We start from the raw sequence: 15,000 nt of genomic DNA on the forward strand, positions 1-15,000 counted from the left end.
ATTTGCTGGTTGTTGTTGAAATAGTTTTGTGAGCTTTAACCTGAGATTCTGGCGTTTCTGGTAAAACACATTTATATTCATTCAATTCAGGATTTAATGAATCGATATCGCTTCATTCAAGCTACTCACCCGTCTCTATCCACCTCCACTTCCAGCTCGACCACGGACAGAGGTCCCGCCCCTCACTATCTCTGATTGGTTTAGACCACGAAGGGGAATGACGTGTGTCTGTTGTTGAACACATGGACGTCTGTCGCTTGGCGAGCGATCGGGTGGTTTAGCGAGTGTCAGCCTCTTAAGTTTAAGACAAGCCCGGCTGCTTTTTAAGCGACGCGGCGCTAGCTACCCAGCTAGCTCAGTACACAGGAACTACTTCCGGTAGTTATACAAAATAAAAGCGTCCCCCATTATAATCCGCTATAATGCCATACTTCCGCTGCGCGCGCCGTTGATATATACCTTGGCTTTACATTAATTGTGAGAAAACAAAACAAACAAATAACTCACCGTTGAGTCGATTGTGAGGTAGTGTAAAGACGAATGAATCGGCTGGGTTATTGCACGCTGTCAACTGGTCTGTAGTGTAGGATTTGTCGATATCTGACAAGTAGGCCAACCACAGGGACACAGCGGCCGCCTCCATTACTCCCGACATACCACTAGAGTGAGCCAGCACACCACAAATGAAGTTTTCTTGTTCTCCATTCATTTCAATGGGAAAAAACTTGCATTAAAATATTCATATTTAAAAAACTATAGAAGTAATAAACACCAAAAGTCATAGCAACTCATTCCAGCTCCAGCCGCACACAATGATATATCATATGTGAACCTTGTCTCAAAACTGTGGGGCGAGTTAAGGTCCAAAATAAACACCAAAAGTCATAGCAATTAGATGGAGTCATTGCTTTGGCAATGACTCCATCTAATGGTTAAATTTCTGAACTGCAGGCTCAGTAAGTAAGTAAGTAAGTAAGTAAGTAAACTTTATTTATTAAGCGCTTTTCACAGACAGACATTCACAAAGCAGCAGTGATGAGACGCAGGTCTTGCGTCCATGACTGCCCTCGCGAGTTAAAGACAGCTGCAGTGTTTGTGTTTTCTAACTCAGGTGTCTCAGCTGAAGAACTGCGGGGTGATTTTAAGAAATCCCCTGTCAATTGGTTATGAGCAAAAATTGTTTCTATAAAATAAAAATTAAAAAAACACAAAAAAAAACCCCAGTTTCAACCGTAACGTGAAGTACACATTTTATTATTTTTTTCCTTTTAGTGAAAGGAAACAGCCGTCGCCGGTATGCTAGTGCGCACGCTCCACCCCCTCCTACGCCTCTTTCCCCCCCTTCTTTTTGCTTTGTAAATAAACAGAAATGTGACTTTTGCTTCATAAACAGTTTGACAAACAAGTGGTGCCTGCAGGGTGTATATTCATGGTATAACCGGCATAAACACAGCCTCACTTCGTGTGTGATTGTGCAGGAAATACAACTGTGCGCTCAGCTTCGAAAAAGGACCGCATCTATCCATTTATCCTCATCTCACCTCTATGTATGTGCTCTCTTTGAGCGCAGGTGCGGCTCTTTGCTGTGACACATCTCTAATGTAGTCTAGACGCTCCGGCGCCAGGGGTCATCGGGTGACACACACACACACACAAACAACAAGTAACACAACATGGACCATGAACTCTGCGTGACTCAACTATACCAAGACAGTTCACCTATTACGAGCCTTTAAAGTAAGCTTATTGCTAAATAGTCTTGATATTTAATCAACAGGTAAGGTAACACCTGATTCTGTTCACATGGACGGAGTTTTTTCAGTGCTAAATAGTCTGCACATCCCGGCTCTTATTATTTATTTTGCTGCGTTATTTTGCAAAATTATCTAATCTAAAAATAAACTACATAAATGAGTGCGATGCAATATTTTGCTCTTGGTGTTTTCAGTCCTTTATGTCCATCTTATGTGTCATTTTTTTCTGTTATCAATCAACCAACCGATCATTCGATTAAAGGCCTGTCAACGGGCTTCGTAAAGGTTCTTTTAAGGTCACCAGAAAGCTACATAAAGACTGCACCTGCACCTGCACCAAAGTTCTTTTTTTTTTTTCTCTCTATCTCCGAACATTGTTGCATTTTAAAACCATCTTCAGTGAGCTATAAATATGAGGCGCTCCAAACACACTCTCAGTTTTACTTCTGCCAAAAAATGACCACAATGCCGAGACGACTGGAGGTCCAGAACTCGATCCTCACTGGTGGGGACAGCTTTAACATGTGGCACGACTACATGAATCTGAGCCAAGTGTTCGAGAAACTGTGCAGCAACCGTGAGGTTGATAACCGAGACACCGAGCGTCCAAAGAAGGGACAAGCGCCCCCTTGGAGTAAGGTCCACACTTCCACTCGGGGGAAGAAATCCTCCAAAAACTCATCACAGTCCAGTCCGACCAGCAGCGCGTCGGACACCAGCAGCAGCGCCTCATCCTCGGACTACTGCCGCTTATGCAAGCAGAACGGGGAGACTCCGAGGGTGTACCTATCTCACAAGCTCAAATCAGACGACGGGAAAGTTTTCTGCCCCGTCCTCCGGAACTACACTTGCCCGATCTGCGAAGCCACCGGTGACAGCGCTCACACACGCAAGTACTGCCCGCAGATGAAGTGCGAGGCTGCTGGGAGGATGCAGACCGTAGGCAAGTTCTGGTAGCTGCTGAAAACTGAAGCTGCGAGAAACTGTACATATTTACCGAACTGTTTGGGGTATGTGTTCGTGTTGGCAGAGACCGTTTCAGTTCCAAAGACTGTTTCAAGTTTGACTGTCAAACACTCCGCTGCAGTCTGCAGCAAGGAGCCCTCATCCATCACATCTGTGGAGCCCCGAGCCGGGGTGAGCGCTCTCAAACCTCGGTAAAAATTAAACTCTTTAAAGTCCTCGAGTGTTTATTGTTGTTGTTGTTATTGTTGTTGTTGTTGTTGTTTAATATGATACAATTTCGGGGGTACTTCATAGGTCACAAGTGAAACACTAAAGTGGCTAACCTTTCTGTGGAATTAAATAGATTTCTAAAAATGTGCCCATAGTGTCAGTGCGCGAGTCTTTTAGTTAAAATGCAAATGCTATATTATCCCTCATGTCAGACAGATTATTCGACAAAAACGTCAGTATTTTGTCTTTTTTTTTTTTTTTTTGGTATTATAGAAAATTTTTAACTCACATGCAACTCTTCCACTTGAAGTTACAGATGTACCTGAACTCACCAGAGAACATGCGTCATAAAAAAATAATTAAATTAAATTAAAAGTAACACTTCAAGGCAAAAGTGAAACGATTATGTGAAGTGAGAAATTGAATTAAGGTTCAATAGTTTTAGTTTCAAAATAGAGGGGCTGGGGAAATACAGTATACAAGGTCAAAACAGAGTTTGTACAAGTTTGTACAAAGACAGCTGCAGTGTTTGTGTTTTCTAACTCAGGTGTCTCAGCTGAAGAACTGCGGGGTGATTTTAAGAAATCCCCTGTCAATTGGTTATGAGCAAAAATTGTTTCTATAAAATAAAAATTAAAAAAACACAAAAAAAACCCCCCCAGTTTCAACCGTAACGTGAAGTACACATTTTATTATTTTTTTCCTTTTAGTGAAAGGAAACAGCCGTCGCCGGTATGCTAGTGCGCACGCTCCACCCCCTCCTACGCCTCTTTCCCCCCCTTCTTTTTGCTTTGTAAATAAACAGAAATGTGACTTTTGCTTCATAAACAGTTTGACAAACAAGTGGTGCCTGCAGGGTGTATATTCATGGTATAACCGGCATAAACACAGCCTCACTTCGTGTGTGATTGTGCAGGAAATACAACTGTGCGCTCAGCTTCGAAAAAGGACCGCATCTATCCATTTATCCTCATCTCACCTCTATGTATGTGCTCTCTTTGAGCGCAGGTGCGGCTCTTTGCTGTGACACATCTCTAATGTAGTCTAGACGCTCCGGCGCCAGGGGTCATCGGGTGACACACACACACACAAACAACAAGTAACACAACATGGACCATGAACTCTGCGTGACTCAACTATACCAAGACAGTTCACCTATTACGAGCCTTTAAAGTAAGCTTATTGCTAAATAGTCTTGATATTTAATCAACAGGTAAGGTAACACCTGATTCTGTTCACATGGACGGAGTTTTTTCAGTGCTAAATAGTCTGCACATCCCGGCTCTTATTATTTATTTTGCTGCGTTATTTTGCAAAATTATCTAATCTAAAAATAAACTACATAAATGAGTGCGATGCAATATTTTGCTCTTGGTGTTTTCAGTCCTTTATGTCCATCTTATGTGTCATTTTTTTCTGTTATCAATCAACCAACCGATCATTCGATTAAAGGCCTGTCAACGGGCTTCGTAAAGGTTCTTTTAAGGTCACCAGAAAGCTACATAAAGACTGCACCTGCACCTGCACCTGCACCAAGTTCTTTTTTTTTTTTCTCTCTATCTCCGAACATTGTTGCATTTTAAAACCATCTTCAGTGAGCTATAAATAGGTCACAAGTGAAACACTAAAGTGGCTAACCTTTCTGTGGAATTAAATAGATTTCTAAAAATGTGCCCATAGTGTCAGTACAGGATTGTGAACATCGCAACGCAAAGTTTTTGATTTCTCTCAAAACATATATTTCTTTTCATGCTGAACAGATAATATCTTTAATTTGAGTCAAAGTGATTTGCACTTGAACACGCCCACCAGAAATAGACCGGGACCCATTTTTATTCTGCATGGCTGCTGGAAACATCATGTCACATCTTTGATTAATTTCATCTGAAAATAAACGTAAGTAAAGCCAAGTGTGTTACAAAAGCTTTTATAATTTGTATTGCCAAAATCGCAGAAAATAACCCCATTTAAGCTGGGTCGACAGCCACCCCTAATTTTTGCATGATTGTAGCTGCTAGCTATAAGCTAGCTAGCTATCCTGCGCAACGTTAGAACTGGTTACCAGAAACCGACCATCACAGTCGGGAATACAAGTTAGTATACTGGTAAAAAACGGCTTTTTGCCTAACTAGCTAGCGTTACCACGATGCATCGGTGGTGGATAAAGCTAGCTAGCATAAGTTCATAGTTCATAACATTCATAGTATAACTCCGTGCTCCGCTTCGTTTGAATTTTTCTGGTGAGCTCGCGGTTTCTAGACACAAGCTTGTGTTTGTGCGCGCACGTTTGTCTCTCTTCATATAAATATCTGTGTGTTATGTGTGTGTACACCGAGCGCAAAAGATAATTATTAATGTGCATGATTTAGAGACAGAAATAACAAGCCAGCATATAAGATCAATGACATAAGACTAATTCCTTCAATTGACTTTCAGGCGCAGCTCGGAAAAATGTGCATTTTCTGAAGAAATTTTAATTTTAACAGCAAAAAATTGACCCTATGCCAAACTTAGTCGCTAATGGCTGGTCTGTAGACTGTTTGGTATGTCATGTTACGTATTTCTTGGTTTTTCTATGTAATGTGTTTTATAGAGAAGTAACATTATTCTTTTTTTTCTGTATGCTTTCAGAACCACAGATCGCTCCATCCATTCCATGGCTGAAGCATACATTTTCATTTAATCTGAAGAGGTATCATTTTGCATTTACACTGCACATCCTTTTTAAACATTTCATAATAATCTAGACTCTCCCTCATTATCCTCTCATTCACCTTGCTGATGTGTTGAGGACTTGATAAAAGAATACATGGTATGTCCATATCTGTTCTGTCTCTACATGAGATGCAGTCTCTTGATGTAAATTTGACAACTCTGCTATTAAATGCAGTGATTAATGTAGGACAGCAACGATTAATCAACTCATCAAGTTAATATCTTAGGGTTCTGTATTGTTTTCTTTTTTTTTTTCTTGGGCTTTGTGGAACATTTATGAAAATGTTCCACCATTGATTTAATTTAATGATTATGCAATTCACAATCTGATTAGTCAAATAATTGTTCTAATAGTCTGTGACCAAACAACTATCAAAATAGTAGTTTATTATGGTCAAAGATTTATCAGGTGTGCCAGACTTCAGTTCTTCACTTGTACATTTTGTTCCATATTTTACCTCAAGATATCCCAGAAAGATGAAGCTGAGGAAGAGCTGCAGAGTACCACCATGGCACTCTTCGTCTTCAGGGACAACTCAAGCCTCCTACATCAGCCTCGAGACATCGGGATAATCATTGATGGTGTGGAAGTCCTGAATGAGTTGCCTTCTGTGGCAGCTGGAGTGGCAATGGTCTTTGGACTCTGTTATGCTCTTAATATGGAATATCCACGAGGATTCAGGTTCACCTTTGAGGCTCTTCAAAAGATTATGATGGAGCTTGACTTTAACAAGATGACCTCTAAGATTCGCAAACTTAATTGTGAACTTAACACTGCACAGTAGTGTGTTTGCATGCATGTGTGCATGTGTATGTGCACATGCATGTGCATGTGTGCTTGGTTGGCCTGCAGTGGTATTCTACATTCAAAATTTATAAGAACACCCATTTGAAAGGGAGATTTAAGTTGATTTCATTGATACATGTGTAGATTTTTTTTTTTTTTACATTGTACAGGCACAGTGCACATATAAACATTTTTGAGTACTTGCAAATTGGTTTAAAAAGAGTTTTTATAATGGTTTTATGCCAGTTTTAGACAGGTTGCAGGTTTTATACTGGTTTTCAAAAGATTGCAGGTTTTATAAAACAAACATTTCTCTAATCATTTCTGCCGTAGCACTAAATCTGTATATTACTAATCCTCTCTATTGATTATAGTTAAAATGGTTTGGAACAATAAATAATTTTGAAACAATTGGTTGGCCAACTGTCTTGTTTTTTATAGGAAATGCAGAGCATTTTTGAACTGAAATGAAATGTAAAAAATATAGTTTGAATATATGTAAATCAATTACCTGGCTTCAACACAAACATATTAGTTCATGTTAATTTGGTTCGATGTGAATACATTAGGTTGGTTAAATTTCAATATATTAGCTTGGTTCAATAATTAAAATATGGTTCTATGTAAAAAAATCAATTTGGATCAATGCAAAATTTAAAGTTTCAGTCAAGTCTAGTAATATTGTTTATATCAACATAAAAGTATCAGGTCATATCAAGTGACTCAATTTGGATTCTATAAAGCCAAATATTTTGGATGTGACAACTGGACATCATTTTTTTTAATTTGAATAGGGTTATTTTTTTTACAGTGTAGTTTATTTCTCACAGTTTTTTAAAAATTCTCTTGCTTTATGGTTCTTAGCGCTGTTACCAGTCTTTGCATTTATCATCATTTTTTCTCTTTTTTCTTTCATGTTACACAAACATGATTACATATTGCATATGAATCAAGGTTGCGCAGAGGTGGTTGCATTTCCCAGACAATCATGCAAAATATATACATTTCTTTTTTTAAAAATGACATGGTGCGACAGGACTGTAGCACAGTAATACAGCAACATCAGAGGCAAATTCCATTCAAGTTTTGCAAGCCTAGCTTTGAACTTTATTTAAATAAACGGCAGTGACTCGTTATGACAAGGATCATTCTTAATCTCACTCAAACCATGCTGAACGGCTCTAACCCAATTAGGAACATAGGGTTGTTGTTTTTTTTGTTTTTTTTTTAAAAAGAAAAGAAAAACATAACTGAACACAACAGTATGTCAGTGCAGTGACTAATCAGGCAGTACAGTTTCAGGAACCGTTTTAACTGAGGCAGGATGGCATTTTGGTTTTTAAATGGGCATTTAAAACCTGAAATAATCCTAAAGGCTTAGACAAAAAGGTGACATTTGTTTTCGAAATTGAGGTGATGGGCATCTTAGTCGCTGTCACTCCTCTCTCCTCTCTGGAGCAGCCTCTTTCCACTGGAGGGCACGGGAACCTCATGCTTCACTGAGACCTTTGACTTGCTTTTGCTGTCCTTGTCAAGCAGCTCCAAACCGTCATTGATCTTCTTCAACATCTCGTAACGCTCACGCCCACGAACAGGGAGGAGAAAAACCTCCTTGTCGTCCCCCTCAGCACTGGAGGTACATTTGGACTTCTTTGTGGATGTGGTGTCAGGAGGTGGTGCGCTCTTTCGTTTTTTCGCCTCTTTGGTGCCGCTCTCCTTCTTCTGTTTATTGTCCTCCTGTAGCTGTAACAAAGAGGGACGAAATAACAAAAAAGAGAAACATATTTGTCAAGTAATTTTACCCCCCCCCCCAAAAGTGGCATTTAACATGATGATATTCTATTGCCTTCTGGGGGAGGGAAGGAACAGCGGTTTTTCTTTTGAGTTTATATTCAAGTTTTCTCCTTCTTGCCCCCTCTGGTGTACAATTTCTTCCTTTTTCCTGTTTAAAAAGAGTTCACATATTTTGTCATTTGACTGTAAGCAGTGCAAGGAGGAGATGCTCGCTTTTTGCATGACAGTCTGCCACTTCAGTCTTCCCTTTCTTTATAAGGCTGGAAAATACTTCAGACCCCTCCTCAGGCAGTAAGGGGCCTGAGGTGGGGTCTGAACTGTGGGTACCGGTATGAGGAGAGAAGGGGGACAGGACTGGATAGTGGCTTAAAGTTAGGATTTGGTTTGATTAGGTGAGCCGGTTTTTGGTTGTGTCTGCTTATGATTTGAAACAGGTCTGAAATGAGAGAAAGAGGAGTTTGTTCCTGGGGAATTATAAGACAGTGGTGTCCCGTTTTCCTTCTCATTAATCATATGAGAAGAATGAAGGCGTTTTAAAGATTTTTGAGTTGAGGTTTGTCCTTCTGCAGCTATCAGTTTTCTAAAGAACTCGTCCTCCTCATACTGCAGAGTGTTTAGGAAACTTGGCTCAGAGCTGCAGAAGTTCTTGACTGTCGTACATTTGTGGTTAGTCTGATGAAACTCATTTTCAGTGTACTGACTGAAAGTGAACAGCGGGTCCTGACTCCACGTCTGTGGTAAAGGGTTAGGGTGTTGAAAAAAGATCAGGGAACCAGCAATCGCCGGTTCCTTGAGATGAACTCTCCACCGTGGGACAGGATGGTGGTACCCCTGCCCCAGTTCAAAAAATTGCCCATCTTGGGTTTACGCGCATCTACTGAGCTCTTCGCGACGTTTCGGCGTTCCTTCGCCTTCTTCAGGCCGAGCTCAGTGTGTCTGTGTTGTGTGCCTTGTGCCAGAACTAAACTGAAAATATTAGAGCAATATTTCAATGAAATATCCTGAAACGCGTACCTTCACTCAGAAATCGGGGCTGGGGAAACAAAAGCAGAGTCTGAAAGTTTGAGGACAAACAGTCAAATCTTTTTCTCTCTCTCTTTTTTTTTTTTTTAAACATGTCATAAAGACGAGACCCACAAACTCAGTATGTCTACTCATTAGCTACCTTGCATTATAAATATATAAAGTTTTAAAAAGTGCTTATTAAAAGAAACTATAGTGATGTGATAACTTCCAGCAGTGTCATTCTCATTTTTGTTCTTGACCAGCATTAATACGAAATGTCAGGGAGAGCAAAACGGTCGTCCTTCACAGTCCTCCTCCAACACTGACAAGGATTGTCCACAAAAAACCCCCAAAAAAACCCCCCAAAGAACTGGTCTCCCATTAACATTCATTCAACGTGTACACAAAGATAGACGTTTTTGGAAAAGCATAGTTAATACAAAAGGAGACTTCTCAAACTAAAGAGGAGAGTATTGGCGACTGGTAACACACTGCTGCTGCGACCGACTGGAACACAAGACGACAGGTAAAAATTAAAATAACTAGCAATAATTAGGGGTTAGGTTGGTGTCTAGGTGGGGGTTTTGGTGGGTGCCGGACGCTGTGGCGAAGAGGCCACGCCGATGGCTTCTTCGGTTCTGGAGATATGGCGAATCGGACCAAAAAGGATGGGACAAAACGGTCCCAATCGGAGAAAGGAAGGTGCAGAGGGCCTGGGTCCACCACCACTGTACTCAGCAGGCCCTGCCGGGTCGTTAGACACGCAGCATGGCAGGGATTGGTGACATAACATGTAGCAGTTTCCCTTCACAGAAGCCTCTGCAGCAGGTGGGTAGAGGAGCAGGCAGCAGAAGCAGGCCTGTGGAGCACTATGTCATCTGCTCGTCCACATATGGCTTCAAGAGGCCCTGTACAAGGGGAGAAGAAATGCATCATTGGTTACCACAAATAAAACAGTGTCTTTCTGCCTGTGTCATTCTGTTTGGTTTCTTTGAGCGTTTGTTTCTTAAATACACAGCAAGTGTCACTCTCTCTCTCTCTCTCTCTCTCTCTCTCACACACACCCACCCACACACACACACACACCAAAGCACACACACAGACACTGTGAGGTCTGTAGTGCAAAATTTGAATTTCATTGCTTTTTAATTTCTCTCTCTCTCTCTCTCTCTCTCTCTCTCTCTCTCTCTCTCTCTCACACACACACACACAGAAGCAGAGCAGCTGCTGTGCAACTGGGATTGAACAAGAGGTGCTCCCTCTGCTGGCTCAATGCGGTACAAAGTGTCTGAAGGAGTTATACCGGCGAAAATAACATCTTTCAATTGCATGTTTGGTCCACAGGAGGGCGCCTAGCTGGGAAGTCCAGTACATTCCATATTAAAGTTGTTGCAAGTGCATTTTTTGTGTAAAAGACAGACACACACACACACACACACACACACACACACGCACACACACACACACACACACACTGTAAGGTCTGAAGTGCAAAATTTGAATTACATTCCTTTGTATCTCTCCCTCTCTCTCTCTCTCTCTCTCTCTCTCTGTCTCTCTCTCTCTCTCTCTCTCTCTGTCAACACACACACACACACACACACACACACACACACACACACACACACACAGAAGCTGGTCAAGTGCTGTGCAACTGGGATTGCACCTGTCGTCCACAGGAGGGCGCCTAGCTGGGAAGTCCAGTACATTCCATATTAAAGTTGTTGCAAGTGCATTTTTTGTGTAAAAGACAGACACACACACACACACACACACACACACACTGTAAGGTCTGAAGTGCAAAATTTGAATTACATTCCTTTGTATCTCTCCCTCTCTGTCTCTCTCTCTCTCTGTCTCTCTCTCTCTCTGTCAACACACACACACACACACACACACACACACACACACACACACACACACACACACACACACACACACACACACACACCAAAGCACACAGACAGAAGCTGGTCACAACTGCTGTGCAACTGGGATTGAACCAGGGGGGCTCCCTCTGCTGGCTCAATGCGGTACAAAGTGTCTGAAGGAGTTATACCGGCGAAAATAACATCTTTCAATTGCATGTTTGGTCCACAGGATGGCGCCTAGCTGGCAAGTCCTGTACATTGCATATTAAAAGTTGTTGCAAGTGCACTCACATGTATTTTTTGTGTAAAAGAGACACACACACACACACACACACACACACACACACACAAGCTGGTCAGCTGCTTTGCAACTCAATGCGGTACAAATCGACTTGTGTGCCTCTTTTTCTCTTTGGGTTTTCTGTGTGTTTTTTTAAATTTTTAAATCCACAGCAAGTGTCTCTCTCTCTCTCTCTCTGTCTGTCTCTCTGTCACACACACACACACACACACACACACACACGCACACACACACGCTCAATGGAGTATAAAATAAAGACCGGGGCAGTTCTCTCACTGGAGTCTCTTAGAGTGGAGGCTGCCCTTGCTAGCAAGAAGTTCTGTGTGTTTCTCTTCTCTGAGTCTTTACTGAAGAAGTGTTTTATAACATTTTCCTTAACAACTGACATGTGTTTTTTGTGTAAAAGAGAGAGAGACACACACACACACACACACACACACACACACACACACACTCACACTCAGCGGCTCAGAGATGAGGGAAAAACAACAGAAATCAGGATAGATTTTAATGTCAGGAGATGCCCTGTGATGCTGGGGCCATTGTGTAAGATTGGAATGTGTACCAGTGGCTGGTGGGTGGTCCTTGAAGGTCCCGGGAGGAGGCGGCGAGGAGGCAGCGGGTGGCTGGGCTTGAGCTGTGGATCAGGGACGTCATTAATTCTGCCTGGTGCTGCGTGTGCCCTGTGCAGCTTGGATGTCTGCCGCTGACGCTCTGTGGTTCCTGTTCCTGTCATAAAAGGCCCTGTACAAGGGGAGAAGAAATGCATCATTGGTTACCAAAATAAAACAGTGTCTTTCTGCCTGTGTCATTCTGTTTGGTTTCTTTGAGCGTTTGTTTCTTAAATACACAGCAAGTGTCACTCTCTCTCTCTCTCTCTCTCTCTCTCTCTCTCTGTCTGTCACACACACACACACACACACACACACACACACACACACACACACACACACACACCAAAGCACACACACACACACACACCAAAGCACACACACACACACACACACTGTGAGGTTTGCAGTGCAAAATTTGAATTTTAGTGCATGGTGATTTGTCTCCCTCCAGTGGCCCACGGCAGGTATGATGAGGCTTAAATGATAGGATAGGTTATGGGGAAAAAGCCAGGAGAGGATGGGACAAAAGTGGAATAACTGAAAAAGTAAGAGGTGTAGAGGGCTGATGTTGGTGTCTAGGTGGGGGTTTTGGTGGGTGCCGGACGCTGTGGCGAAGAGGCCACGCCGATGGCTTCTTCGGTTCTGGAGATATGGCGAATCGGACCAAAAAGGATGGGACAAAAGGGTCCCAGTCGGAGAAAGGAAGGTGCAGAGGGCCTGGTTCCACTGGCATTGCGTTGCCCGTGTGCGGGCGCATCCGCAGGTGCCCAACATGGCATGGTTCAGAGTACCTTTGCAGGAGGCTTAGGGATAGGTTAGGGGGTAATAGCCAGAATTTGACGGAATAAAATGGAATAACTGGGAAAGTAAGTGTCGTAGAGGGATGAAAGTTGTGTCTACGGGGGGGTTTCGGGGTGCTCCGGACACCCTGGTGAAGACCCCATGTCGATAGCACCAACGGTTCTGGACTTGGTGTAAATGGGTCAAAATTTGACGGAATAAAAAGGTCAAAGTGGCAGATAGGAGTGTCCGATCGGGACGATTCCACCACCACTGTACTCAGCAGGCCCTGCCGGGTCGTTAGACACGCAGCATGGCAGGGATCGGTGACATAACATGTAGCAGTTTCCCTTCACAGAAGCGTCTGCAGCAGGTGGGTGGAGGAGGAGGCAGCAGAACCAGGCCTTTGGAGCACTGTGTCATCTCCTGGTCCTGATGCTTTGAATCTCCCTCTCTGTCTGTCTGTCTGTCACACACACACACACACACACAGAAGCTGGTCAAGTGCTGTGCAACTGGGATTGCACCTGTCGTCCACAGGAGGGCGCCTAGCTGGGAAGTCCAGTACATTCCATATTAAAGTTGTTGCAAGTGCATTTTTTGTGTAAAAGACAGACAGACAGACAGACACACACACACACACACACACACACACACACACACACACACACTGTAAGGTCTGAAGTGCAAAATTTGAATTACATTCCTTTGTATCTCTCCTCTCTCTCTCTCTCTCTCTCTCTCTCTCTCTCTCTCTCTCTCTCTGTCAACACACACACACACACACACACACACTGTAAGGTCTGAAGTGCAAAATTTGAATTACATTCCTTTGTATCTCTCCCTCTCTGTCTCTCTCTCTCTCTGTCTCTCTCTCTGTCACACACACACACACACACACACACACACACACACACACACACACACACACACACACACACCAAAGCACACAGACAGAAGCTGGTCACAACTGCTGTGCAACTGGGATTGAACCAGGGGGGCTCCCTCTGCTGGCTCAATGCGGTACAAAGTGTCTGAAGGAGTTATACCGGCGAAAATAACATCTTTCAATTGCATGTTTGGTCCACAGGAGGGCGCCTAGCTGGGAAGTCCTGTACATTGCATATTAAAGTTGTTGCAAGTGCATTTTTTGTGTAAAAGACAGACACACACACACACACACACACACACACACACACACACACACACACACACACACACTGTAAGGTCTGAAGTGCAAAATTTGAATTACATTCCTTTGTATCTCTCCCTCTCTCTCTCTCTCTCTCTCTCTCTCTGTCTCTCTCTCTCTCTCTCTCTCTCTCTCTGTCAACACACACACACACACACACACACACACACACACAGAAGCTGGTCAAGTGCTGTGCAACTGGGATTGCACCTGTCGTCCACAGGAGGGCGCCTAGCTGGGAAGTCCAGTACATTCCATATTAAAGTTGTTGCAAGTGCATTTTTTGTGTAAAAGACAGACACACACACACACACACACACACACACACACACACTGTAAGGTCTGAAGTGCAAAATTTGAATTACATTCCTTTGTATCTCTCCCTCTCTGTCTCTCTCTCTCTCTGTCTCTCTCTCTCTCTGTCAACACACACACACACACACACACACACACACACACACACACACACACACACACACCAAAGCACACAGACAGAAGCTGGTCACAACTGCTGTGCAACTGGGATTGAACCAGGGGGGCTCCCTCTGCTGGCTCAATGCGGTACAAAGTGTCTGAAGGAGTTATACCGGCGAAAATAACATCTTTCAATTGCATGTTTGGTCCACAGGATGGCGCCTAGCTGGCAAGTCCTGTACATTGCATATTAAAAGTTGTTGCAAGTGCACTCACATGTATTTTTTGTGTAAAAGAGACACACACACACACACACACACACACACACACACACACAAGCTGGTCAGCTGCTTTGCAACTCAATGCGGTACAAATCGACTTGTGTGCCTCTTTTTCTCTTTGGGTTTTCTGTGTGTTTTTTTAAATTTTTAAATCCACAGCAAGTGTCTCTCTCTCTCTCTCTCTGTCTGTCTCTCTGTCACACACACACACACACACACACACACGCACACACACACGCTCAATGGAGTATAAAATAAAGACCGGGGCAGTTCTCTCACTGGAGTCTCTTAGAGTGGAGGCTGCCCTTGCTAGCAA

The 15,000-nt window shown here is 42.9% G+C and overlaps 1 protein-coding gene across 1 annotated transcript; it reads left to right on the plus strand.

The window, feature by feature from the left end:
- Positions 1-2,138: 2,138 nt before the first annotated feature.
- On the plus strand, positions 2,139-3,134 carry LOC146640568 (nanos homolog 2-like). The gene has a single exon (XM_085400099.1). It carries the CDS (start codon positions 2,211-2,213, stop codon positions 2,709-2,711), a length of 501 nt encoding a protein of 166 aa, XP_085256225.1. The 5' UTR covers positions 2,139-2,210; the 3' UTR covers positions 2,712-3,134.
- Positions 3,135-15,000: the final 11,866 nt, after the last annotated feature.

Source organism: Rhamphochromis longiceps, unplaced genomic scaffold, assembly GCF_057381845.1.
Source record: "Rhamphochromis longiceps isolate RC_006_pf unplaced genomic scaffold, R_longiceps_female_GT1.1 unmapped_scaffold_5, whole genome shotgun sequence".
Taxonomy (NCBI): Eukaryota; Metazoa; Chordata; class Actinopteri; order Cichliformes; family Cichlidae; genus Rhamphochromis; species Rhamphochromis longiceps.

What these genes read in the sequence shown, in the direction of transcription:
- LOC146640568 (XM_085400099.1), top strand. Translation starts at nt 2,211, where the DNA reads ATGACCACAATGCCGAGACGACTGGAGGTCCAGAACTCGATCCTCACT.